This window comes from Corvus hawaiiensis, chromosome 26 (assembly GCF_020740725.1).
Source record: "Corvus hawaiiensis isolate bCorHaw1 chromosome 26, bCorHaw1.pri.cur, whole genome shotgun sequence".
In the NCBI taxonomy this organism is placed as follows: Eukaryota; Metazoa; Chordata; class Aves; order Passeriformes; family Corvidae; genus Corvus; species Corvus hawaiiensis.
Window position 1 is genome coordinate 24,052,489 of NC_063238.1, and position 27,744 is coordinate 24,080,232.

General features: G+C 40.8%; 1 protein-coding gene across 6 annotated transcripts in view; it reads left to right on the forward strand.

Moving 5' to 3' along the window:
* Nucleotides 1–27,744, forward strand: part of GRHL2 (grainyhead like transcription factor 2) — a 67,783-nt gene that overhangs the window by 25,670 nt on the left and 14,369 nt on the right. For 4 of the 6 annotated variants that reach the window (XM_048286898.1, XM_048286899.1, XM_048286904.1 and 1 more), the window contains 7 exons: nt 559–670; nt 6,606–6,700; nt 15,379–15,537; nt 21,083–21,170; nt 21,257–21,396; nt 23,432–23,463; nt 24,549–24,643. In XM_048286898.1, the coding sequence (XP_048142855.1) occupies nt 559–670; nt 6,606–6,700; nt 15,379–15,537; nt 21,083–21,170; nt 21,257–21,396; nt 23,432–23,463; nt 24,549–24,643 (721 nt within the window). The remainder of the gene's footprint in view (nt 1–558; nt 671–6,605; nt 6,701–15,378; nt 15,538–21,082; nt 21,171–21,256; nt 21,397–23,431; nt 23,464–24,548; nt 24,644–27,744) is intronic. The other 2 variants (XM_048286900.1, XM_048286901.1) reach the window with 2 other exon arrangements.

A 27,744-nucleotide genomic window follows, 5' to 3' on the forward strand; every position in this document is an offset into this window, starting at 1 on the left:
GATCATTCTTTCATTGTTTTGTGTTGTTTTGCTTGCCGACAGCAGGGCTTTTTCAAAAAGCCTATATTGCTTGTGTAAAATTTTGCATAAAAATTCAATCTGTTTCCTTTGAATCACAATTTAACAAAGGGAATTCAGAACATGAATTGAAAACCTCAGCAAAACTCAGTAAATAGTTACACTGAATTTTTTAAATACATGTATGCAAGAGTCCTGTTCCCAAGAAGGGTATTTGGACTGTGTATGCTAAACTGAAAATGTCCTGCCTTTAGCCAGAGAAGATGACTTTTAAAAACTAAGAATATGATTAAATTTGATTTGGACTATCAAGAACATAATCCTGGGCCTTGCATTATTTTACAATTACATTTCTGCTGCCCTGAGTCTTTATGTATGTTGTAATATTGGACTGATTAAAACCCTTCAATCTTCTACGACCAAAGTATTGGGAGAGGGTGGTGACTGGATCAGAATTAGAGGCATATGGGATATTTTAGTTTTTGTGTTCCTGACTATTAATTATTTTAACTAACATGACTTTGGTGTTGTTTTTCATAGAGTGTGGTCATGGTTGTTTTCAGTGAGGATAAAAACAGAGATGAACAGCTGAAATATTGGAAGTACTGGCATTCCCGGCAGCACACAGCTAAACAGAGAGTCCTTGACATTGGTGAGTGTAAGAAGATCTCCAGATATTTCAGGGAGGATTTCAGATCTGGAAAGCTCTGTGCCTTGCGCAGGAATATGGTGGAATATATTGGCAATGGCTGCAAGGCTTGTACCACAGTTTCTAGCATTGGCTCATTCCTGCTAGGACTATGGGGTCTATGGTGCTGGATAGGGATCATGCGGAAGGAATGGTGCGGCTCGCGTGGCTCCGCCCGCGCGCGGGAACTGCCTCGCTGCTGCTCGCAGAGCGCTCGGCGCACGTGGCCTGGGCCGCACGGACCCTGCGCCAGGCTTCCCTTCACCAGGACACAGCTGACATTGCTCAACAGTCTCGGTAACTAAATAATATTCACGAAAATATTCTTCCATCGGCATATATTTTGACTCCAGTATTAACTGTGTCCAAACGGTTTTCCAAAAGCCCTTGGTAAGAATTAAATCCCAAGAAACATAGAAAAAGTTCTTAAACAACCATGCCAGGAAGTGTTTCAGATCTTTTTGAGCTTGAATCAAGCTAAAATTTACAAATTGTTGTTCAAGAATCATTTTAAGTTTAAGATAAATGTCCATATGCGGCTCTGAGAGCCAAGAGTCTTCCCACGGTTCCTCCATAGTTTAGATACGGAATAGCAAAGCAAAACCAAGAAGAGGAATCCAAAGTTTCCAGGGTTTACTCACACAAATCAGTCGCTTAGGGATCGGGGATCGTTCTGCTCACAATTCTCCACCATTTGTTGCAGTGGGGATCCTGCAACACGCATATATCAAACCAGGAGTCCCGTGGAAAGGAAATATATATGGACAGACAGATTCTTGATAGCTGTTTCAGAGAGATGTTTATTTCTCCAGCCGCATGGCCGGAGCTCTGCCCAGGAACTGTTCCAGTCACGGGACCAAGGGTCCTTCTGCCCGCGCAGGGAACACAAACCAACCAATGGGAACGAGGCTGAGCAGGGGCAGAGAAGCCCCGTGTCTGTGCCCTCAGGGCCCCTCTCCCAGGGCTACACGGCAGGGGAGGGACCCCAACAGAATGGTTCTCAGTAGTTACACAGAAGAGCTGCCCCTTGCATGTATATTTAGTGGTGTACCACCTTCTGCAGTTGGGATGCCAAGGTCTGCACCTCCTCAGGCATGGCAGAGTGTCTGTTCCCTTTATTCTTTCAAAGGCTGATCCAGTCTTTGATCCAGGAACAGTTATGTTAGCTAATTGGTGTGGGATTGCAGCTCAAGAGTGAAGATGTCATCACTGTGGTGACTGCAAAGGAGTGTGCAGCACTCCTACACCCCTAGAGTTTGAGTCTTGTCAGTGTCAGCAGTGAGGGAGAAGCAAGCTCTGGTGTGCTATCCTGAGAGACTTGTTTACCGTTCATCCCATCTAAAGTATTTGCAAGCTCATTTCAGCCTCAGCTGTCCTATCCACATGCTTGGGAGATTTTAGCAGAGGAAGAGCACGTACTTGCTGCCAAGGAGCCTGAAGTTGAAGTCAGTGGCAGTGTCTAGACATCAAGCGCTTCTCCCCTCCCACGTGCAGTTTACACATGCAGTCATCTGCACAGATTCCAGTCAAAGGAGTCGGCAAGACCAAAGCAGACAAAGTCTATCTTGTTTTGACCGCCTGAGGGAACCAAACCATTGAATGGCAGGAATGAGAAGGGGCAGAGAGGGGGGTGAAACCAAAGTGGGGTTACTTGTAGAGAACATTTGGAGATTTTGGGGGCGATTGAACTGGGTGATCAGGGAATCAGTCCCCAAGTGGTCCTAATCACTGCAGTGCCTGTAGATTTTCAAATGCTGCAGTTTCCACTGAGGCCTGGTATTATTTGAGGTCAAGTGTATTTTGTCCAAGCAGCTCTTCCAGAATCTTGTCTCTGCCTCTTGTCTTATCATCATTATTCTGGCTGAACTGTTTCATTAACTTCTTTCTTTCCCTACTTCCCCCCATTTTCTTTTCTTGCCCTTTGGGGTAGCTAAGGCAGTAAAACCACCACCCCAGACCAAATTACTTTTATCGTGACACATTAAAAGAACAAGCAGGCCACGTCACAGCTGTTTCTGAAGGCTGCCTGTTTTTTTGTGCTAGTCCCTACAAGCTCGTGGTGGTAATGCTCATACCTTTGAAAAGTATGTGCTGAGGAACTCGCTCCACTGTAGTGCCAACACCCTCTGACTCCACTGCACTTGTGGTGTCCTGGCACATTTTAGTTGCCTTACCCCAACAAGTTAACTTATGATACGTATTCTGTGAAATAGCACTCTGCAAAATAAGTGTTGTGCATGAGCTGTGTGTTTACCTGTGTTAAGGTGAACGTCTTTTAATTTTCCATTAGTTTGAGGTGAAATAGCTCTGCGCTGACTTTTGAGGCACTCTGGCGCATATTCTTTATTTGGACTGCAAACATGAGCAAAGCATGGTGTAGTAAGACTTACTGATATAGCACTTCTTGTCAGATACAAGAGCTGTAAGAGCATGGTTCACCTCAGTTTTCAGAAAAAAAAGACTTAGATGTTGCTCAGTAGTGTTTTCTTGAGAACAACTGAAATATAGCCATAGCTCTTACAAGTATGGTATTTCTGAAGTCCATTTCATTTTCTTTGGCACTTGCATTATGGCTTAACTGGCTTATTAGGCCAGAATGGCTCCCAGTTATTTTTCCCATACAAGTATCAAGCTGCATTTAGCAAAATCTTCTAGTTTTATCATCAAATGATGTAACTGAGCAACTTAATCCAAATTTGAAGTTGGCCCTGCTTGAACCAGATAACCTCCAGAAGTCCCTTCCATGCAAAATTATATTGAATGGCTCTATGAAGATTTCCCTTTACATTAAAAATTCAGATCCCTAAAGGAGTCATCTAAATACTGAGTTAATGTCCAGGCCTTGTGTAGTTAACAAAGAAAATTAAGTGTCTATAACTCTGCATCACCTGTTCCATAGATGTTACTCTTATTTTGATGTTTGTAGCATGTTTAATATCTGTGAATCCTTTTTAATTGTTTATGAATGCACTTTTAATCTAGCGCATGATGTGGTCCTTAGTAGGCAGAGGATCGAATTAATTTGGGATGCTCTAGTTCTGGGCTTCAGCTGTTCAGCTCTCAGATGGGCAGGGGGACTGTGTTTGTGCTGCTTTCCATAGTGGCAGGGATCTGTCTGCTTTCTGGCCTGCAGTTATATTCTGGAGATCAGAGGAAATAGTGGCTTGCTTCTTCACTCCAGACACACAGGGGTCACTGCTTTAATTTGTTTTGTGTACTGGCTGGTGCACCTCCTGGGAGGAGGGATGCTTGAATGGATTAGGTGCAGTGTCAGGTCTGAAGATGTGTTGATATTAATAAGATAAGCATGTACTTACATGTATGCAAGTCCTTAGTGCTTGAGGAATGAACCTGAGGGCTTGACACTTACTAAGCAAGAAGGCAAGGTATTTTCCAAAATTTAGGCTATGTACTGTAATGGATTTTTCTGAAGGAGTAAGGTGCTTGTTTACTTTTTTTAGCAGGAATAAGGGGGGCAGGAGGAAAACAGTTGACTTTTTCATGGTGCTGTGATATTGGATCACTAGCTTTTTCTTTCAAAAAATGTCAAATAAAGAATACAATACTTAAGTGCAGTGGGTACTGATTATTTAGAATAAGTACAATAATTTGACATACTGGAACAGGTTCAAATGTGAAGAGCGGGTGTGGAAGCTTTGTGCTCCAAAGAAACTTACCCTTGGTTTTTTTCAGGATAGTTTGTATTATTTATGTGCACAATGCAAAAGTATACAATGACATGTAATGCATGATTAGTGTTTAACATTAAAAATTTGCCATTGTTTAATACGCAATTTTTGCAACAAAAGAGGAAATAATTCCTGTGCAGCCATTTTTTTTTTGCATATTGAACAACCCTGATTTTCTCCTTCTGGTAACTCACAGCAGGAGAAGAGGAAAAATTGTAGTCACTCTAACAGCTTTCAAATATTGTGAGGTGTAAATGCTTTCTTAATGAACTGAGGATCTTTCTTTAATTGCCTGTAAATTGAGGGGAATAGGATGCACCTCTGCTTTTTAAAAGCATGTCACATAGACACTCGAGATTTGTGTTTGGCAATTAAAGGAGAGGCATGTGCTCAGATAAGGGAAGGGTTGGTGGGATGTGAGGCTCTGACAGCCTTTTAGGATAAGAAAACATGTGTCTTTACAAGACATCTTGTTCATGTCTTTCCAAAGTGCACCTACACAGCACGCCCATATGCAGCAGTCAGTTGCACGAGGCACTTTCTGGTGAATCATAAATTTAAGAGGTGGGTGGATGTGTGCACATGCATATTAAACTACTTATGTGTCTTCTAATTCCTCTCATTTGCATCCCTATGCTGAATTTAGATAGTGAAGCCAATGACTTCAGTTAGAAAGGAGATCTGAGTTCAAGGTGGGAATGAAAATCCTGCCTGCACTCTCAAACACATTGTTAATTTGCTACATCACCAATTATCTTGTGCTGTTCCTATGGTCTGAACAGTGATGATTTTTTTTTTTTTTTTTTTTTTTTTTTTTTACTGTATCCAAAATTATTCATGTGTCCCAGGGACACAGTTTCACTTGCCCAGTGAGATGCCAGCATTCTTGTGTTTCAAATGAGAGAAAAGTATACTGATTGCCTGCCTCAAACATGAAATAATTCTTCTTGCAGCAATGGTTTTTGTTATAAATGATTTTAAAGCAGTTATTACCTAGAAATTATTTTTTAGAGACCAACAGCAATTATTTTTTAGAGACCAACAGCAAGGGAAATGAATATTGAAACCATTTGTGTGTCTCACAGAATATGAAAACATCTTTGTATAACTGATTACAAAGCTAAGAATCAGCATGCTTCTGAAGCACCGATTTAGGCAAACTTTAGATCAGGAGTGTAATCTCAGCCCTCTGGCACTGAGTCCAATTACAACCATCGAGGGAGTCTTAGGAAATGTTTGTCCCAGAGAGAATTGTTCCATTTGTGTGAACAATCTGGAAGTTCCTTTAATCAAGCCGATATTATCTCGTATCTCTTAATCTGTCATCAAAAAGAAGAAAATGTGTTAAACTGTCCAGCAAAGGGAGAGAGAAGCTTCGCTTTTTCCTCTTTTCAATTATAAAGAAGATTTGGGAGTTGTCAGTTTTACATAATTTTCCACCCTTACTGTTTTTGTGGGAGGGTTAGTCAACTTTGAAATCTTCCTCTCTCTTGCTTTTCATTCCTTCCAAAATGCTAGTTTATTGATGATAATAATAACAGTACTTGGAGAAGAAGTGAGAGGAAGGTGCAGATTTTGTAGTCAGACAAATCAAAAATTTTTTTTTGTTTGTTTGCTGTTTTAGTAGTGTACATACTTCGGAAAAAGAATCTTTGTGGTTTCAGTTTTGTGGGGGATTTTTTGTTGGTTTTTGTGGAGTTTTTGGTTTTGTTTTTAATAATATATAAATATTAATCCAGTATCCAGTGCAGTAATTCCTGGGAAAGTTGAAATGCACACTGGTGATTTCCGCCAGTGATAGCTCTTAGACATCTAGAAAGCTTCTTTAGGATTTACCATAATGTTTTTTCTTAATGTCAAGGTTTGAACAGTCCCTCAATGCTTCAGTAGTTTTCCGTTAATTTTCCAGTTTTGGCCATTCCTTGGCCAAGGTAATGAATGCAACAACTCATTGCCAGTAGAGTCTCACTTACTTCTTTTTGAGAGCCAACAGTATTTTGCAAGAACGTTAGCTAGTGATATATTATGCATAAGACTTAGGTTGCATTGTATTACCTCTTTGCAATTAAGATTATTCATAATTAATCATAAACAATACAAGAGGTAGTTTTGATGCACTAGACAACCCAGCTTAAGAAGTAAAGAAGTACTATAAGTTGTAAAACAGAAAGTTCAAATTTTTTCATGACTCTTTTGGTTTTTTCTTACAGCTGATTACAAGGAGAGTTTTAATACCATTGGGAATATTGAAGAAATTGCATTCAATGCTGTGTCCTTTACTTGGGATGTCAATGAGGAGGCAAAGGTGAGGAAAAGCCATGCAAACAGTATCCCTTTATAAGTACCCCCCATCGTTAGGCACTCTTTGACTTCTCTCCTTTCTGACAAGTAAGAGGGCTTGTTGGTAGGTGCCCAGCCTGAGAAACAGTTAAAGATTTTTTCCTATTTGCAAAGTCAGGGGTAAGACACAAGCTGAGTGTTTTCTTTCTCTAAATTATCAACTTTCTTTCTACACTATAAACATCTCCAATAATCAATATTCTGTAAGTTAGACTATGCCTTCCCTTGTGTTGGTGCCATTATTTTTTATACTGTTACATAGACTATCTTTGCAATGGGGAATGAATTTTTTTTTGAGGACTAAGGCTTTTTTTTTTTTTTTTAACGGTCAAGTACCCTCAGGCATGGGGTTTTTCATTCAGGAATGTGCCTGTTAAGTGGACCTATAAACCGGGACATCAGAACACCTTAACTAGTTTCTTACAGATAAGGTTCCACAAAGGCTGTCAGAGTGCTTCAGCTGCCTGGACTAGTGTGGGAGAAATGAAAAACTGCCGGTAATTATAAGAAGAAGTTGGCCCCCGGAAAGCAAATAGCAAGGGAAATAGGCTGTGTAAAATGAGCGGGGGTAATGCAGTACTCTTCGGGATGTAGAGTTAATAAACAGCAAACACTGAGCTCGCCAAACTCCTGATACTGTTTTCATGTTGAATACTAAATGCCCAATGTCCAAGTAATGCTATGAATCTTTCAAATACAGAGACATCTTCATGCACGATTGCCCACTGCATTTCTAACAGCATTAGAGAGATTGCATCGTGTGAGTGAGTCCTCTGAGAAATTGTATTGAACACGGAATGGTAGCATTAACACTTGCTGTCCTGACTGAAAGTGCTGGCTGTTTATAGTAACAGAGATTTTCATCTCTGATGCGCATCTTAAAAGAAGAAACAATAGTTCTGAAAATCACCCAGCTCTTTCAAAAGCAGGTCTTGGTAAACAGAGTTGTACTTGGCCCAGTTGCTAATGGTGCTGTGTTTACTTGTAGTGATTACATTGTCTCCGCCCCAGATATTTCCCTATTATGTGTTTCCATTTTAAAATACAGCTGTATGTTTTCCTCTGCAGTCACAACAGGTGACTGGGGTGTGTGTGTGTGTGTGTGTGTGTGTGTGTGTGATCACTGTGCAAGCAAATAAAGATTTGGGATCTCCAACACAACAGTCTTTCTCAAGGACCTTTATAGAAGCACTACCAGGGCTAGAGCATGGCAGTCTTGTCCCAGGACTGGCAGTTCTCTAAGACATCTGCATTTGCAGCTCCAAGCCAGACTCAGCAAGACGCCATGTTGATCTAGGAACGAGAAAGTCACACCCACTGAGGACAGGTGTTAACCTCGCATGTTTTGTTCTAATCTCACACCATTCACCTTGTTCTTGCCTTGGGTGCCAGAACATTAAGAACACAACTTTTGCAATGATCACTGGAAATAAAACAAGCCAAGATTTTAAAATAAAGACTTACTGTTGCTGGATTAAAAAAGCGTTAGGAGTGAAATTTAAGCTGCTTGTATTTCTGCAGGAAATAGTTATTAAAATGCAAATTGGCTTATGCATATTTATTTTGGGGTATCAAATATCTGATCTTTTAGGAGCTTGAACTGTAAATGTATTGATAAAAGAGGATTCATAACACGCTTTAGTGTTGGGCTATCAAGCATAAATCAGATTGTACGTGAAAGCTTATCACCTTGTCTGCACTCAAGTGTTTCCCTCCCTACACATGTATGTGTACATGCTTGCTCCTGTTGGAAAGTCTAATACAATAACTGGTTACACTGGGTCTGGGGATTCCCATAGGATGCCCCTGCGGTGTTGGAAAGCTGTGGGTTCTGAGGCACGTCACTACAGGCTGTTTTTTCTCCACCAATTACCTCATCCAAGGGAGATGAAGAATTTCAAGGCATAATTACAGACTCCTTTTTCCTAAGCTTTTTGAATTACGATCTTTCAACTGGCTCTATTGTTTCTGTTCAGTATTGTTTTCCATTTTCACCACAATTTCAAGATTAAGACTTAACCCCCTCAGAGGCCCAAAGGCCTTTCTTTTCCAAGTCAGACAAAAGTGGCACACAACAGTTCTTTTCAGGGCCTCTGAGATGGGATGTGATGAAGCACTCTACTGGCCCTGGAAGAAGCAAGAAAAAAACAAACTTCTTGTTGGAAGTGCACAGGGGAGTGATGTGGAAAATCAAACAGAAGCAGTTGAAATCACCTAAACAAATACCCATCTCTCTCCTGGCCAACTAAATCCCACATCTAGGAGGACCTATCCTGAGCATCAGATTTCTCGCTTTCCTACTTTGCCATATTTGTCATTTCAAGTCAGACTTTTCCTCTCACACACAAGCAGAGCAGGCCCTACCCTCAAAGCCCTTCAGGATCAGGGTATAAGAGGATGTGTGTGGCAGCCAGAATCTGCCAGCTACCAGTAAGCCTGTGAAGGGCTGGTAAGGCAGTATCTCATGTGGGCCTTAGTGGAAGAAACAGGAATCCAGAGGGTGCAGGCACAGGCCTCTCTCTGTTGTCCCAGTAACGTCAATGGAACTGGGCTGTTGGCTCCAGTTCGCCGTGCTTGGTGCATTGTCTTCCAACTGATGCTTGGCAGAACAAGTCAATGGAAAGGGAATCTTGTACAGTGCAAGTCAAGATGTGGAATAATCACACTATTGCTTTCTGTGGACTAAAGAAACAGCACCAAAGTCAGAAACACCACTCTGCTAGTGTTTACTCTGCTGTACCTGGTTGACAGCAGCAGGTCCCTTGCCTTCTGGCAGAGCAGAGTTAGTCCTGGCACATCCCTACCCTTTTCTGGAACAACATCCTTTTCTGCTGGGGCTGTTATCTAGAGGTCGCTGTGGGGCTTGTGGTTCAGAGCAGGATACTGGGAAATGAGGGGAAGGCTCTATAGCCATGTCAAACTCAGTGCTTTCTTAAGACAAAAATATTGCTGTAGGGGAACAGAGGTAGGAAGAGAAGAACGGTTTTGTACAATCCATCTTTGTTTCCCTCCCATATTTAATTCTGTTATAAATATGTAACATTTATGGATAAGGTGATTTTTTGTCTCCCTTTGGTTGAACCCAAATGCTATGTTTGGTATTTTTAAAGGTGTTTAAAAAAAGATGAGGAAACAAACAACAGTTAACAAGAACTGGCTGACTTTTAAACTATCTTTTTAAAGTGTCTCTATAATATGCTAGAAGTTAGGTAGTTGCCTTGCTGCTGCCCTATAGAAGATTTTGCTGCAGCATCTGGCCCATTGACAAAGTTCTAGTGGAGGCTCTTGAACAGAGTTCAGCTTCATTTCTGATAGACATTCATCTATCTACTTGCTTTGTTAGTGCTGACAGAAGTTAGTTTGCAATAAAGATGATTAAAGACCCAGAATTCTCTTGGTCAAAGGATAATATATTTATCATAAATTATACCAGCTCCTTGAGATACATCTTCTGTCTAATAGGTACTTAGCTCATTTAAATTGGCTATGATGGTGTTAATTCTGAAACAATTAATTTTATATTTCTATGGAAAGTACTTTTTAGCCTTAAAACCAAATATATGACTTCAATGAACAGTTGCTAACAAAAAATGTCACCTTAAAGAGACAGTTTTCAGTGATATCAAGAGAATACAGATTTCTGCTAAGCACTGCAACTTGGACATGCAATAAACAGACATATTGGTGGCTGTGTTATTCAGGCAGGTGCTGGCAGATACTTTTCAGTGAGTGCAGGAGTTGTGTGCTGAGGAGTTGTTGTGTATACTTGCATGCAATCATTGTCCTGCTATATTTAACTGAAATGTAGATCTTTAATCCGAAGTATGCTGAAGCCTCTGGGAACCCTTCCAGTTATTTAATGAGTTTTGGCATAGCTCATACAGTAATAAGCTGTTTTCAAAGAGTGAGTGATTTGCAGGATTAGGTTCTTGGATATTGTGGGCCAAAATGAGCTCCAATTCCAGTGGGTACAGTGGTAAAATCAAGCTTATAGAGCAGCACTATCTCTAGCAGTGATTTGTGTTGTGACAATCCATATTTCTTAAACATTGTTACTGATACTTAGGACAGGCTTTGACTAGTACAAGAATTTTTTTTTCCTTAATTGTGAATTTCCTTCTCAAGTTACATCAAATTTAATTTAATTAGGAAGGAAATTAACGTCTTTCTACTCTCAAAATGTAAAGGTTAAAGGAAAACATGCTTCATTTTGGGCAGTTAGTAGCAGAAATTATGTAGGATTAGACTTGGCAGCTACTTTAATAAACCATGTCTGTGTGTGTAAGTGTGCATATATATATATGAGTGTATATATATATATGCGAGACATGCACCCACACGTGTATATATTAAAGAAGAGTGAACCTGTGGTAGCACATAATGTTGAAATTCCGTGTATACAAATGGCTTGGTAAGTATGCATCTGGGATTCAAAGCAAATGGCATTTTTATGTAGTTGCCGGGGTGTGGTGTGGGTTGAGGAAGCTTCAAAAGAGTAGTGTAAACATTTGCTGGAGACATTTGTATTGAAATAAAACAAAGGTCTTACCTTTGTGTGGGATTTATAAGGTAACGGCTGGTAGGAGAAACTATAAAGCCACACTTTCTGTGTATACAGGAATGATGGGATTGATGTTAGTCATTTGAGAGACGAGACGTTTAACTCTTTGTTGTTATGGTCTGGAGGGAGGAACCTTTTAAAACAGGCTTTTAAAAGACCCGTCACCCGGGTTCTATGTATTGCCAGCATTTGGTAGAAAAATTGCTTTACATTTCTTATTTTGTGCCATAACGCACTCTTCCCTCCCTTCTGCCCTTGGCAGTTTCTGAAACAATGGGAGCCAGAAATGTAAATAGTAATAAAAGGCTTATGTCAGAAGTTTCGTAACTGTAGACATTTAAAGTGTATAAGCTGAGAGACCGCAGAAGGAGTCATGTTGGCTGAATTAAATAATAAAAAGGGAAATGCACTTCTGAGCCTTGCTTTCTCTTAAGGCAGCTTACTGTGTTTGTGTCTTGTACATCCCTAATTATGCTGCAGTATTTAACAAACAGCAATTCTCATAATAGCAGCTACACTGGGGAGGAGTGCCATCCCCGAAAGACTGAGTGCTTTTTCTAGACATGCTCTATAACAAACAGAAGAGTTGTCATTATATTAGGCCACTTGTGAAACTTTCTCAGCACCAAATGTTTCTCAAATTAGTATTTAATTGCCAATGGCATGCCTGAGCTGGAGCGTAGATGGGTGGAACTCTGCCATTAATTGCTCTAATCTAAGATATGCTGACATTAAAAAAAAAGACATCACTATAATGGCAACCCAAATGTATTCCAGATAGCAAAACATTGCTAAAATCCAGTTTGCACAGGAAAAAAAAATTCAATCTGTATTCGGGTACAATCATAGTCACTTTTATTAATATAGTTCTAAGACAAGTGTAGACAAGGCTTGGGAGGGAAACAGTGATTTCTCTTTCTGCTACCGTCATTTCTACTTAACTCTACATTTTCTAACCTTGTTAATTCTACTATGCAAAAGACCACAGCAAGGAAGATCTTAAATCTGGGTATCTTCTAAGAAAAGTAGAGCAGCACTCCTTCTCATGGCTGCCCATGGAGTTGATTTGCCCCTTGTCTCATTGAGAGTGGGAGTACATGCATTATGAAGAGGAGCTGGGAAGAGGGGGAAGGTGAGCGTTGCAAAGGGCAAAGCAGGCTGTACTTGGACAAATGGCTGAAATCATTGCTGCTCAGAGCAGGTCACTGCTTTGGGGAGGTGGTTTCTGGTCAGACCAGGGGAGAGAGAAGGGGACTGTCCAGATGTTTTCCCAGATTCTCTTCTCCATAGCAGCCTGCTGCACTGGTGCAAATCTTTAGTCAGGCAAGGAAAAAAGAGACCCTAAAATAAATAATAGAACCTATGTCCTCTTCCCTTTCCCTCTATACACGCCCATGTTTTCCGAATCCAAAGTTAATGTGGTGCTTTACAGGAAAGCTAACAGAGCATTGCATGGAGACAGAAAATGTCCCCAGTATGAATGATCTGTGTTAATTCGAATCTGTCTGTCTGTCTGCGAGGTGCAAATGATATGACAGAAAGTGTAGTACACTCCACGTGCATGAGTGCACAGTCATTGCTCCTCAGAGAGATCCTGATGTATTACAGTGTCAAGACAAGATATTGAGTCTTGCAGCACCTATCTATTATTCATGCTGAATAATCTGTTATTGCTGTATGGGGACTCTTGAAACCATAAAGTCTGTCTTCCCTAGCTGCTCCTACTCTGTTCTGTGATTGTGGAGGCAGTGAAAGAGATGACACAGTGTATGTAGTTGATTAAGGTGGGACAGATCTTTTTTTGCTTCTCAACTGAGTATGCAGCAGGGGTGGGAGATGTACAAACTGCTAGGTAGATCAAAGCCTGCACATCTTCTCACGTTTGAACATACATTTTGGAAAATCTCTGTGCAGAAGTATGGGCTAAAATATAGGGAGACCAGATTCTGTTTTATGCTAGACTTTGTTCCACTGCTGTGTGTTCACACACACTTTAAACCATTGCCCTGACACTATAAATTATTCTGAAGGCAAATGAAAATTCAGGCTGTCATATTTCAAAGGCGTATTTGCGGTATCTAGCTTACCTTTGGAGCTGGAGGAGATCAACTTGTAATTTGAAACAGAAATAACATTATCAGCTTCAAAATCAGAGTTTCACCTAGGGCCTTTCCCTGCCTCCTTCTTCTCCCCGCAGTTAAAGTTCAACTATTTCATTTGTAAATGCAGCTCTGTGATACAATCAGAAGCAAAAAGGAGGGGCCATTAGCTCAGTCAGGCAAACAAGCTGCTCTGGCTCCATCATAAAGACCCTGACTGTATGTTAACTTCTGCCAGGAGGGTAAAGTATCCCCCACCAGCCCTGCTGGAGCCCTTCTTTATTCTCAGCTGTCTTTCTTAGGGATGTTGCATTCTGGTCACTCACGCTGTTGGTTTATTTTCCCTGTTTGTGGAATGGAGGGGGAGAAGGGGGTTTGTCCTTCATGCTCTTCCTTCAGGAATCCTCCCAGACCCCAGGGGCCTGCTGCCTTCTCCTCTGCCTGATGAAGTGTGCATCAGGTCTGTTTGAGGGAGCTGTTGGAGATCTCTTCTTTCCTGAGTGTCCTTCTGGAGCAGGTTTCACATCCTCCTGGTTCAGGAGATATGTACTGCTGGTTTTTTCTGTCCTTTTCCTTGGTTCACAGTTTTGGGGTTTTGTTTGGTGTTTTGTTGTTGCTTTTTAAACTAAGGGCAAATGAAAAGTAGAATGAGGTTAATACACAATTGCCCCAAATTGTTGTGTAATGCACATATTCCTCACTGGGCTGAAAATTAGATTTTGAGTTTTATGCATGCCATCCTGACTGAAAGCTATCAGTGGTATTTCTGTTCATAGTGCTTGCTTTACATCAGAATAGTCCTTGGGAGACTTTGGTGGTGGGAGACCCTTCTCCCAGGACCTGTACACATGAGACACACCTTGTCCCATGGTGCCAATTGAGTTAAAGAGAGTGAGATGATTAGTGGCTATCAAGTCTGTAAGTTTTTGTTGTAGAAGGAGAGCAAGAGATGGATTTCTGAAGCACAGGCAAGCAGGGGACTTGCTAGCTCCGTTGATTAAAGCATGATGCTCATGATGCCGAGATTGTGGGTTCCATCCCTGGATGGACCTTTCATTTAAGTGTTGGACCCAATGATGCTTCTGGGTCTCTTCCAGCTTGGATGATTCTGTGATTCTCTGAATGCAATGTCAAGTTATGTGGATGCTATGTAACGAAGAGAACTTCTGAGAAGAGGTCGGGAGTAGTTTTATAAATATTTGAAAAACTCCTTCCCAGTTTGAAAGACAGAATGAGATGCATCTTTAAAATTGAGGGAAGACTGTGAAGGGCCCTTAAGGTGAAACACAGGAGTATCTGTTGATGGGATGGAGAAAGCAGTAGTGTTGATGAGAGTGTGAAGAAAATTTTTACAATAAAAAAAAATAGTAGAGTTTATTTTTGTCCCACTGAATTTGAATTGTGAGCTGTCAGATGAACAAGCCATACCTAAGGCAGCTGGGAAGGATGAAGCAAGATGATCTGCACAAATAGTGCAAAGCTACAGAGTAGTTTTGTAGAGTGCAACAAGTAAAGGCTAAAGACCTGACATCCACGTGAAGCACATATTAGGAGGTTTTATCTCAGATTATCTTTAGTCAATTCCCATGAACTAAGCAACTATGAGCAGGTGGAGGATCTGAGGAGTGCTCCCAGAACACATCTTTCTGGTCTGGCTCTTCCAAAAAGGATCCAATTCATGTATTCTGAGCTCTCTGATATGAACCAAAGCATGGTAAGTTGGGACAACCAAATAATTCACCTCAAATGTGACCTTCTGATCCAAACTGAAGCACCAATATATGGCTTTCAAGTTTGCCCTTCTTCCCAGCACGGGAGCGTCTTTGCTGGACAGAAGTGGAGGATAAATGTGTGAATTGCCAGAGCGTGCATCATAGCTGAATTAAAACATTTTTATTTTATTTTCCCATCTCTTGTCATGTATTTCTGGAAGTTTAATTGTTGTTTGCACCACATTTTAAAAGTAATCTCTCTGGCACACAGATTTTCATCACAGTGAATTGCTTGAGCACAGACTTCTCCTCACAAAAAGGAGTAAAAGGGCTTCCTTTGATGATTCAGATCGATACTTACAGCTACAACAACCGCAGCAATAAACCTATCCACCGAGCCTACTGCCAGATCAAGGTTTTTTGTGACAAGGTAAGTAGAAAGCACAGTTACCATGGATGAAGGAGGAATCTTGTTAGGCAGTTTATTGCTGTATTTTAGACCTAATTAAATGTTGTTTCTTTCCTTAGAGAATTCTATTTTATCATAGCATTTGGACCAGCTGTATCACAAATCTAACAGATTATCATATAATTATTTTACTGCTTTGCAGCCTTTTGGCCCTGATTCCTCAGCTTGTGAGCAATAGTTGGACTGTTTAAGGACAGCATGTTGTAGGTCATGATTCTGGAGTATCAAAAAAGTAATAGAAAGTGCAAATGCAAAGATCTCTACTTGGAAGGTCAGTGCTGATCACAGGCTTATGTACGTGGCAGTCTGCCGATGTTGTCCTTTCTAATTCTTACAGCCAGGATAGGTAGCAGGTAAACTTCATGCCAGTTTCTTTGACAGAAAAATGCACTTTTCAGTGAGGGTCTGCTAAGCTCTCTTTTGTGATGCAGTGGAATACAGCAAATTCCAGTGACACAGCTGATAGGTTTTCCCCCCTCCCTTGCTTACAAACAGTTATTTTGGAAGCTTCAATGAGACTTTTATCTTGCTAGGATTTTCTTATCAAAAGTAAAATACAAAAATATATTAGCCATTCCCATTTTGTAATTCAGTAACTATTTTTTGTGTGTGTTCACACCCTCTTAAGCGAAATTTTGTTTTTTTACTATAGGTATGACTGCTCCTGTGTGGGAACCAGTAAGATTTTTCAGCACCCAAACATAGATCATGCCTGAATGAATTAGACAGTGTCATGGTCAGCTGTATATATCACCAGGTAGAAACAGTTGCTCAGAAATGTCGGTGATGAATCTTTGAAGAGAGTGTGACCACTTTTCAGTTTTGCTTAGCATCTACCAGCTGATGACTTTATTCATGCCTAGAAAGATCTTTCATAGGGGAGCTGATGCCTGGATTCTAGTCAAGGTTCAGGGATTCAGGAGTCTACATCTATTTAAGTGACCTGGAAATTTATCCAAATTAGTCTTGCCATCCTACAGGTGGGAATAGAAAGACAAAAGGCCATGCCCCAGGCAAAACGTAACATTAACTTTTTAATGGAAAGGGTAAGAGTTCAACGGTTTCAGGTCTCTGTGTTGCTGCTCCTTCCCCCTTTTCAGTTCATTCCCTGGTTGCTGTCTTGACAACGACATCTTGAGGGCTAATCAGTCAGTTGTGTTAGTGGAGGAAAATCTTTGGAAATAATGAATGTAAATGTATGCACTGAGGTCTTCTTGCAGCCAAAATGCTATGCTTTTAATTGTAACTTTAAATGTCAAATATTGAGAGATTTGAAGCTACAGCTGGATGTTAAAAGCTCAGTAAAACCAAAGTAACAAGTCGTTTGCATCTACCTGTTTCTGAAGAGCAATTAGAAAAATTTGAATTATTTAAAATAAGGAAGGAAATTCAGAGCACAAACTCATCAAGGGTGACCTCTATATACAACTGGTGGAGATTTTGAATAATACATATTCATTGCATCTATTGGCTTAATTGGTGCTTCAAATATCCAGACTAGAAAGCAGGAAATGAATGTTCAGTCTATTAATCAAAACTGTCTCAAAGTAGGAGGAAAGATCACAGGGGTTGTTAAAGTGTTATACACATCAAAAATGTATTGGAAGTGGGAACTGAATGGCTCAAGGGTATTGATAATAGGCTATATATCTGTTTAATATAAATGTATGCACACATGTGGAGCTTTTTAACTGAATGCAGGTATAAAAATGACGAGCAAATGAAAATTATCAAGATCTATTCACATGACAGTTTGGCACTTGGTAAGAGACAAATTCTTGCTTCTCTCCAAACTTACGCTGCCAGATCATTACCAACATCCCTTTGTCACAGGGCTTTTTTAAGTAAATAAATGTTTGGAGAATTTCCACTTGTTGCTGGTGACACTGGGAGAATCCATCGTGCTCAGAGGAAGGTAGCTGGTGTGGCTGGGTATCCTCATCTTTCTAAGATGTCAAAATAAACCCCTGGCTCTGGTTAAGATGGTGCTAAATGGTTCAGTTTTTCGTGCTAGCCCGTGACTCTCCCTCCAGTGACATGGACATAGCTTGCTGTCTCTTTGGGAAAGGCCATGAAGCTGAGACTGTTATTTATTGCCCACCTCCTTGTCATGATCAATTAAAGAGGTACTATAGTAGCATTAAAAAAACCCCAGCAAACATATAATGATCTTTATAAATTCTGAAAGTGTGAACTGCACTGTTAGGCCCCAATCTGACAGCCTCAAAGAGAAGCTGATGAGAAAAGTACCTGATTTATTACAATCACCTGGACTAGTGGAACTGCACAGTAAAGTCCTCCTGCCTAAGTATGAAATGTTTTTCATTTTGGAACATGAAAGAAAAAATATTTCTGTGCCTAAGGTGTTATTACAAATGTTTCTTTCTGCAATGGTGGTGCCTCTTTAGGACCAGTATGTGTATTTGTATATTCACTTGGATAGATCGCAGGTAGAGGTGTCCAGTTTTTAAGAACATTCACTGACAAATTTATGTCTTGTAGCTGAAACACAGCATAGCTGTTGTGGAAAGAGTTATCTTTGAAGAAATAAAACTGATGTAGCTAAGTGGTTCTTATTATATATATTTTAGTATTTATTCTGGCAATTCCTTGATTTTAATAGTAATTTGCATATAAACTAGAGAGCAATCCCAACTCACATCCAGTATGTGCTTGGTGACATAAATGTATGGAGATAAATACTGCAAAGGCTGTAAATGTTACTTAACAAATGTTACTTTACCTTACTCCCTATTTGTTCTCCAGTCTTTTGTCCATGTTTGTTTTCCAGTAGGCAATCTTCAAAGCGCTTGTTACAGTCCACATCTTGTTTTCTCAGTGCTAATTCTCTGCCCTTGCAGTCTTTTTATCATGTGTTGATCCCTGATGCTGCATTGTAAGAATATATAGTTTTTATTCCTTAAGTAGGTTGTCAGGGAAACTTGCTACCAGGCCTATTTATATTTATATATTGCACAATGCTTTAGCCACTGTGTATAAAAAAACTGGGACTTCAGAGCTATTTGATTTTCTATATGTGATTATCTTGGCTGAAAAGAAGCAGAACTTGACTTGGCAAATACCATAACATTGTTCCAAAATACAATAAATTAATCCAGTTTTCTTTAGTCTGAAAAAAATACATGTTCTTTGGAATATATGCAGTTCTTGCATCCTTGTTTTTGGTGTGGAACACCATAGAGAAAATGGACGATCATAGAGCAACTCTAATTGCCTATTAATCTTCAGCATTGGAGAGAAGAAGGCTGATGTCTATGTGCCTGCCCAACGAGATGTGGAATGCTTTAGCCTGTACACTTCAGCAAGTGTACACAGGAGCTTCAGAGTTGTGATAGTCCTTATGATGGCAAGGGCTTTGCCAGGCTGGAGCTAGAATGCAAGACTTAAGTTTAAATGAGTTGAAGAATTAGGAAGAAAATACTTTGAGTCAGCTGAAATTCCTAGGCTGCATTTTGCTAATGATTAGTAGCAAAAGTACTCCTTGCATATATACAAAGCCCTCATATCAAGGAAAAAATTAAGAACTCATTTCATTATTTCACTGGTCAGAGCATAGTTTATAGTTCCCTATAAGAGGGTTATTTCTTCTGTCCTGAAGATATATGCAAACTGTGGTTTATTAGGTATGTGTCAGATGGCTTAGCTGTCAAAACTATGCAGCAGAAATGCTCTAGTATGCAAAAATCATTTTGTGGTCCATTGTCTTACCCCTGTGATGGTGATGTCCATGATATAGGCTTGGCTGGCCCCTGCCATGTGCCATGTGGATTGCTCTGAGCTCAAAAGGGCTGGTAGGTAGTTTTGTGGGTATCGCCTCATTAGTGAGGTGGCTGTGGCACAAATAAACACTGGTGGATGGGAATGGCTGCCCAGCTCAGGGATTGCCTGCGCCCCAGAGAACTTGGGGTGTGTTGCCTTGAATGAATGAATGAATGAAGAGAAAACTGTGAAGCTTCACCAACTTCATGGTTACAAAGAATATCACAGAAAATCAGTAAAACCTATATTTTTAATATGTATAAAAGGCTGAGTCCTCCTGAGTTTCTGCTTTCCTGAGAGGAAACTCGCCCTTGCTGCCATGTGTGAAATACTTTGGTGGTTCATCCCGTCCCTGTGAGCAGCAGAGTGGCAGCACTGAGTGGCAGGTAGGGCTGCGACCATCTGGCAGAGCCCTTTGTGCACCACAGGTTTCTCAGGATGTGCTTTTTGCCAAACAGTGGCTATGACGTGTATTTTTGCTCCTTTACAAAGAACAGGTAGCCTTAAAGGTTACAAATGTGCCCCTAGAAACAATTTCGGTAAGTGCACAACTCTGAATCCCTTGGCTTCTGTGGTTGAGGTCAGTGAGTGACAACTGGATTGGGACCTGGTCTGGAGGCAGTGTTTCTGTTTGACACATTCATGTTTTTCTAAAGAGCTATTTCTTCCTCCAGCTCTTTCAGCCTCTGGAAATCTACTGATAGATCACAGCCAGGAGTACATCTTTCTTTACATTCTTTTTAAGCTTGGTTCATTGACTCATGTGTGAATTTTGCCATCTTGAGTGGGTATTTTTTTCTTTCCTTACCTCCCTCCCCTCCCTTTCTATTCAAGAAACTTCTAATTTTAATTTGGAAAAAAATTCTGTAATCTTGCATGCCAACTGTCTGGGAGCATATGGATCTTTATTAGCCTTCACAATGTGACGGGTATTATTTATAAAGTAAATTAGGAGAACTTCAAAGGAGGTGTTGCTGCTTTTTATGTCAATAACAAGTTTTATTTTTTAAACTTGTTGAGAGTGTATTTACATAACAGAAGCTGCAACTTCCCAGGAGTTTCTGGTGCCTAATAGGGCAGTGCTACATTGCTTTCCTATTTCTGGAGAGCTTCTCCTGCTTTGAAATGCCTGTAAGACATTTTCTGTAAGAACCCTTGCAATGTTGGCAAGCTGTCAGCAAAGCCTTCTTGACTATCAGTTCTCAAAGGCTCTGCACAGCTGGCTACAGTGGAGCAATGCCACCCCCAGACAAAGTGGGTGGAGGAGAGTATAGGGAAGACCTCAGCACAGACATGATGTAAGATGATAGTAGTCCTGCAGGTGTTTTATGCCATTACATACACAGAATATTTGGCCTGAGCACTCTGTCCATTGCAGAGACACTGGCTTGGGATGCCCTTTGCACAAGTTGTGCTGGCATCAGTCCTGATACAGACTGCCCACTGCCTGTCCTGGCTTCTCCAAACCAGCATGTGGGTATGTTCCTCTTGCTGTCTGCAGCCCTGGGAACTACTGGATGTGCCAGCCTGAGTCTCAGGCACCGGTGATCCATGCAAAGCCTGGTACCTTCCCAACAGAGTGGGCAGATCTGTCTTCAATGGAACAACCAGTTTCTCTTTTAGCATTTCTGATGTGTCTGTTGCTGTAGTTCCAGGTTTTGCAGAGTACAATGCTCACAGTGGTTCCTCTTTGAGTAATATCTGTGCGTTGTCTTTTTTGCATCAGGGAGCAGAAAGGAAAATCCGAGATGAAGAGAGAAAGCAGAACAGGAAGAAAGGCAAAGGCCAGGCATCCCAAGCCTCATGTAATAACAGTGAGTAAAGCGGGCCTTCCTGGTTGGGGGCTAAGTCATGCTTAACATGCCTCCTTTCACAACCCTGTGCTTTGTGATCCACCTAGCAGCTGAAGGGAAGTTGAGTGCACTCCCTCTGCAGAAAAAGAGTGATATCACCTTCTTCAAAACAATGGCTGACCTGGATTCCCAGCCAGTTCTCTTCATACCTGATGTTCACTTTGGAAACCTACAAAGAACTGGACAGGTAGGAAATATGAGATGAGTAGGTGCCCACTTGCCATCTGACTGCCTCTGCTCTGGGGCAGGTTTTAGGGGAATAAATCACTGTTCCTGACGGGCGCTTGTTTCAGCTCTCATTTTGATAAATGCAGTTTTGGTGCATCACTTATAAAAGACCTCACAAGACACAAGTACCTTTCTGAGTTCTTGGTGTGAAAAGGGAGTTTATACTTCTTTGACAAGTGAATAGTTTGTTTTTGTTACAGTTTTGTCATTCTTTTTTTGGGAAGAAAGAATGAAACAAATAGTCAAGAATTTTTAAATAGAAGGTTGATTTGTGACTGAAATAAAATCTGGTTTTGAGTGTGCTCTTTGGCTTGGTGAAATGAAGTGCCACCTTGTGGTAGCAGAGATTCCCCTCCCTGTCACAGCTGAAAACAAAGACCAAGCTCTTAGACGTGTAAGAAGGTCAAGAGGAGGGTCACTGAACACCACTACCCATTTTCTGTCGGCATCACCTAGAGATCTGGAGATTCCTTGAAAAAAATATTTTCACTCTTCCAAGTAAAACTCCATCACACTAATGTTAATACTCAGTATTGGCAGTTATTATCACCAGTAAACATTAGGAAGTCTTTGCTGACTTGACTCTTTTCTACTTTATCGCCTGCTGGGAAGTTGAAAACCTGAATTGGAGGGTCAGCTCTGACAACTTTTTTACTATGAACGTGTTATTTATTAACATTTCAGGGAGTAGAATGAGACCTTTATGCATGTGTTTATAAAGAAAAATAGTTGATGAGGAAATTTAATATGCATCTTGCTGAAAAATAGTAAAATGAGGAAGATGAAATGAAACCGAGTGTTGGAATTGTCAGTTATTTTGAAGCAGTGAGAATTGTGGTTGAGCAAAGCACAAAGAGCGCAGACATTGCAATCGCAGCTGTCACTGCCTTACTCTCCCAAATTGGAAAGACGCCCACTCACATATCAGTGCTGGGTACCTTCTGTCCTCATGGCTTTCAAACCAGAATGTGGATTTGTCTCAAACAGGAGAAGGTGGAAGCATTCCTTAGTATATGTAATCCTGTAAATAATTTTCTAAACTAACTGGAAGATACCCCATTTCCTAGCTCTTAGGCAGCGTTCAGCCATGTCTTTTATTGCTGTAACTCATAGTTACAGACCTCAGCTTTGCACACACACACCTCTGAGCTATTTTCATTGCACAGGTTCAGAAGTGAAGGCTCCCAGTGAGAGCCAAGTGTGCTCCAAGTCCTGCCAGCACAAGTGCTAGAGGCCCGCCCGGGGTGGCTTGCCCTGCCCAGCTGGACCGGCTGCGGCGCCCTGTGCCTCCACCCCACGCCTGCACCGCAGCTCAGCAGCTGGAGGGCTGGGGCACTTGTTGGTGTAGACTTGCAGTGTGGGCATGTTGTGAGGATTTTGGCTGACTGTTCTGTAAAGTGTTGGACAACAGACTCTGATTTTATACCTTCCCTACTACTGTCAGCTGCATTTGCTGCTGTTGTAAATTTGGTCCCGGTGACTCTGAGCTATGTGGGTTTACACAAAACTGACGGGGGCTTCTGCCTACAGCCTGTGGAAAAAATGTTCAGCTGTAACATTAGTAATTGTATTTCCATTAGGCCTGTAGTTTAATCTTGTTCTTTATAGTTTAATTAGATTTTCAGATATTATTAAATACATAAAGAAGCTTGTGAGTGGTGTGGCTTAAACTGTATTAGGAGTAATTTAGGCGGGTAGTGATCTGATTTAGAGGATTGCAAAATAATTGGGAAAATGATATAAACCAGGGAAGAGTGTAATGTCTCTCAAACTTTGATATATTTCCACTAGATGATACTCAGGAGCAGTTTCTCTAAGCCACACTTCTTCCAGATGACAGTTAGAACTAGAGGTGTTTGTGTTTTATAGAAGGAAAAGGATTTTTTAATAAATGAAAAACTGCAAAACATTTGTTGTCTTTTCTCCCTTTTGAAGTTCAGTTAAGCAAGTGCCTGAGTTTTGGGAATAATTGATTTTTATTTCCATCCTTCTAGGTTTACTATAATACAGATGATGAGAGAGAAGGGTAAGATATTTATTGTTTCACAAGCTTTGCAGTTAACAGTTCAAACTCATAGAAAATCTATATAAAATAATGAAATCAGATAAAACTGATCCCCTTTCTCCCCCTTCCCTCATGTTCTTCCACGTAAACTGTCTGCTTTTTATATCTGTATTTTAATACATTTCCAAGTAACAGGGCCCTAAGGTTCAATACAGGGACAGGACAATATATTTGATAATGAAGTGCCGTCTATGTAAGCATAAGGGTTCTCAAATAATTTAAAAACTAGGAATTTTTTATTGAAGCACTGAGCTTCACTGCATTCCTGAAAGCTGTTTAGCAGTGCACACATGTGTATGCAACAAATACAGGAACTGCAGAGAGATTGGCCAAGTGCCAGAAGAGAAAGGCAGAAAGAGAACAGAGAACCTGGGAAGGAGGAAGGTTGAAAATGGGAGTACCCCCTATCTGACTTTGGAGGGACTGGAAGAATTGATGAAAGTCCCTCTAATAGTTAGAGATGACATGAAATAAGGGTTTTAATATGGGTGGCTGACCTTCAGCCCACAATGTGTGCCAGCCCCATACTTTTGTAAGTTGCTTGAATCCCCAAGTCTGAGATTCTGGAGTAACATAATTACACTCCCATAAACCTGCAAAAAGTGACCTGTGATAGGGAGTGGCCGAGCAACTGCAGTTGACATTGACTCGAAAACATGAGGCCCTTTTTATTTCTCTTTGAAACGAATGTTCTTCGTAAGGCTTACAGTGGAATTTGAGAAACAAAGGGGTTTATTTCACCAAGCAATAACCACCCCCTTTCCTCAATATTTAAACAGTTAGGGGCCTTTGGGGTTTTCAAATTAGTGTGTAACATCAGAACATATTTTTCTGTCACCTGTCCCAGCCAGTCAGTCTCGGCAATTTAAGAGGCCTGGATAGTTCGGATAAAAGCTAAATGCTTGCAGTTTCTGCTTTTGGTGCTACTTGAGTAGCCAGTGGGTGTTTTTGCCAGAGTACCAAGTGAGTAATGACTGTTGCTGTTGTCTCCTCTTCTACTGTGAGCACAGTTTACTGTGACATGGTCCCTGTTTTGTGTATTCTAGTAGCAGTGTCCTGGTCAAAAGGATGTTCCGGCCTGTGGAGGAAGAGTTTGGTCCCTCCCCTTTGAAACAAATCAAAGAAGAAGGTCTGAAAAGAGGTAACAGTCAATTCTTAGCAGTTAAAAGTAATTCTGTGGGACTCAAACCTCAAGCTGGGAAGGGTAGGTGTGGCTTGGGCAGAGTTGGTTGTTGGATGCTAGTGCAAATATGGGTAGATGGGAGAAGAGATCTTTGCATCTGCCAGTCTATAAGGAGGTATTTTAACAAATGCTAGAAATTACTTAAAAGAAAAAAACCAAAGGACTATGCTCTCTCAAGAAGGGATCAGGACACAAGTGTATATTAAAAAAGCTAGAAAGTTTATTGGTTCCTCGCCAAGCTACATAGTTCATAAAAGTTCCAGTACCAAATCTGTGATGGTCTGTTTTTAACTTTTGCTCATCTTTTCTGTTCTGTCTGGGATCACAAGCAAATACTCAAGATGCATTGGGTCAAATACAGAGACCTTAACAGGCAAGCTCCTGCTGACTGCAGACTTAGATTGGCTGGAATAAAATCTCAGAAATTTCCTACCATATTAGACATATAAGACATGGAGAGACATCTTCCATCAGATCTAACTGTATTGTTTAAGAGTTTGTTTCCCTTAACTGTTTTTACTGCCCGGGTGGATATTATTACAGTTGCATTTCATATACTCTACCAACTCCTGTTTTCCAGTCTGCTACAAGTGAAGCTTAAGTTGAATTAACATTGAAGCAACTGCTTAGGTTGAGCTGTTAAACTTTGCACTGAAGGTGGTTTTGTCCACAAAGTCTGTTTTGTGTACAGTTACTTCCAGTGCAGTGCCATTGGTGGTAACTTCCTACACTGTCACAGTAAAACACCATGGAGAATATTTGCCATTCCTTCAGTCTCATGAGTTCTGTCATGTAAATTTGTTGACAAACTTAAGTAATTCAAACTTGCAAGTATTTTGAGGTTCACCCGTCAGGTTGTGAGACAACAAAGCAACAATGTACAGAAGGGTTTTTCTTAGTTGCACCATCCGTAAGACTCCTTTGAGCTTTATAGAAATGACTTCCCACAAGCCTTCATTTGCAAAGTTTCTGTGTTGGTTAGGGTGGTGTGCTTGAACCAAGAGAAGCATAGAAGATTATAGGATGGAGACTGGTATCTTCTGGACATAAATGTGAACATATGATTCTTTTAATTAAATCTTAAATTAATTATGTGAGGTCAGCATTGACCATGGACTCGCATTTGGTTGACTCAAGACCTTAGCCAAATTCACATTATCAGGGCGCTATCAAGCAGAAGATGACAGCTATGAGGGCTACATAAAGAACTCTCATTTCCTACAATTTCACCTGGGTTTCCCAGCTGGAAGCCTAGGAAGTTGCCTGCAAGGAGGTATTGGTTTGCTTTGATTATTCCTGTCCTTTGCTGTGGTTAGTTGTTTTGATGTCATCCAGGACTTGCAAGTATTTCAAGGGTAAAGTTAGAAAGGAAAAAAAAAAATTTCAGCTGGTGGCAAAACTATGTAAAATGATTAAATCCAGGAGAGGCACAGAACCAGAGAAGCTGGAGTATGCTCTCTTCACATCCTCTTCCTGTTCAGTGTTTCTCTCATCTTGGACTGTGCTGGCTTGAGGCCAAGCCTTTCCTAGCACGGCCTTTGCTCTGGTGAACTTCCTGCCATCCGGAGCCCTGCATCTGTGATTGTGCTGATGGAACGCAGCTCAGCTGAATCTACCCATTTGATAATGCTGTCTTTGCCACAGAACTCACTTGGTACTAAAATGTTCCGGGGTTTTTTTTTCCCAGCTTTGCCATATTAGAAGCTTCTTGTCTCAAGATTTATTTGGTATGGCAGAATCCATAACTCCTAGAGAGCAGGTATAGATGGGGTGCTGGTGTAATGTTTGAGAGAGAGCATGTCTGATATGTGAAAATATACATTAAAAACAATGTAATCCCAAGGTGTCTCATTAGCAGAGCAGTGCAGGTAAGTTGCAGCCAGTGAGGTGTCCAAGCCCTGCTGAAGAACTGAAGTGAAAGTGTGTGGCCTCACCTCTGCCTGCTGGACCTACTTGTAACACTGTCTGGTGGAAGTAAAAATATTAAGGGGCAGCCTTCAAGAGAACAGGTCTGAAGGGGTTTGCAAACAAGGTTCACATTCTCACTCAGGTAGCTGCCTCTTTTTGAATTATTCTTTAATCTCCTTGACCTTTAAGGGAAGTCCAAGTGCCCAACACAGAAATGTGAAGTATGTTAATCTGTACCAAATGTGCATCACAGCTAGTTACTTGGCTAGATTTGGCTTTTTCCTGTTTTGAGTTGTCAGTAAGAGTTTTCAAATCACTTTCTGATTTCATAGGGAGTTTCCCATTAATTATAAATCCAGCAGCTGAGTTATAGATCAGGTGGATTTCCAGTCCTGTAGTTCTCAGTTTCAAGAAAGTATTTTTTTGTCTAGCTTTTGTCTCTTAGGAAAGTCATGTTAAACTACTCTGAAACATTTTGGATGCATAACAATCAGGGGTTTGAGAGCCATCCCTGTGAAGGGCAGCATTCATACTGTCACCAAGGGAATTTGTGCCTGGGCAATAATGAAAACTCCAAATGTGAGGAAGGAAAGCCAAAGTGCAGCTACCAGCCCTTCTTTCCTTGACTAAGATGTACCATATCTCCATCAAGAGACCACTTAACAGAGACTGTAGTCGTTGTTCATAGGGTGTCAGTCACAGCATTGGTAGTGCCCAGGCTCAGACCTTCCTGATGTCCCAAGTCTTACTGTCTTGTTGTGTCCTTAGTTTCATTTTTCCACATGTATGTTGTTAACAATTTTGAAAGAGGTATCTAACATTGTTCTTCTGCATTCACACATAAATCCTCAGTTCAGTGGCCTGGCTTCCAGAAGTCTCACTGGTGCAACAACATCCCTTGCCTTGAGCAAAGGCTGTTTGCCCCTCTGCAATTTGGTGTATTGGGGCTATTTCTTAAGTAACTAAGGATAAATTTATCTCCCCCATCTTTTGCAATTCTTTTTAACATCTAAAGAATATTAAGGTCTGCAGTGGATTTCAGTGCTGGCAAGAAGGTTAAGAACTAAGACCAGGGAGTAGATCATACAAATTTGAATTTATCTTTTAACTTTCAGGCAAAAATAGCTCATTGCCTTGTACAAGATTTCTCC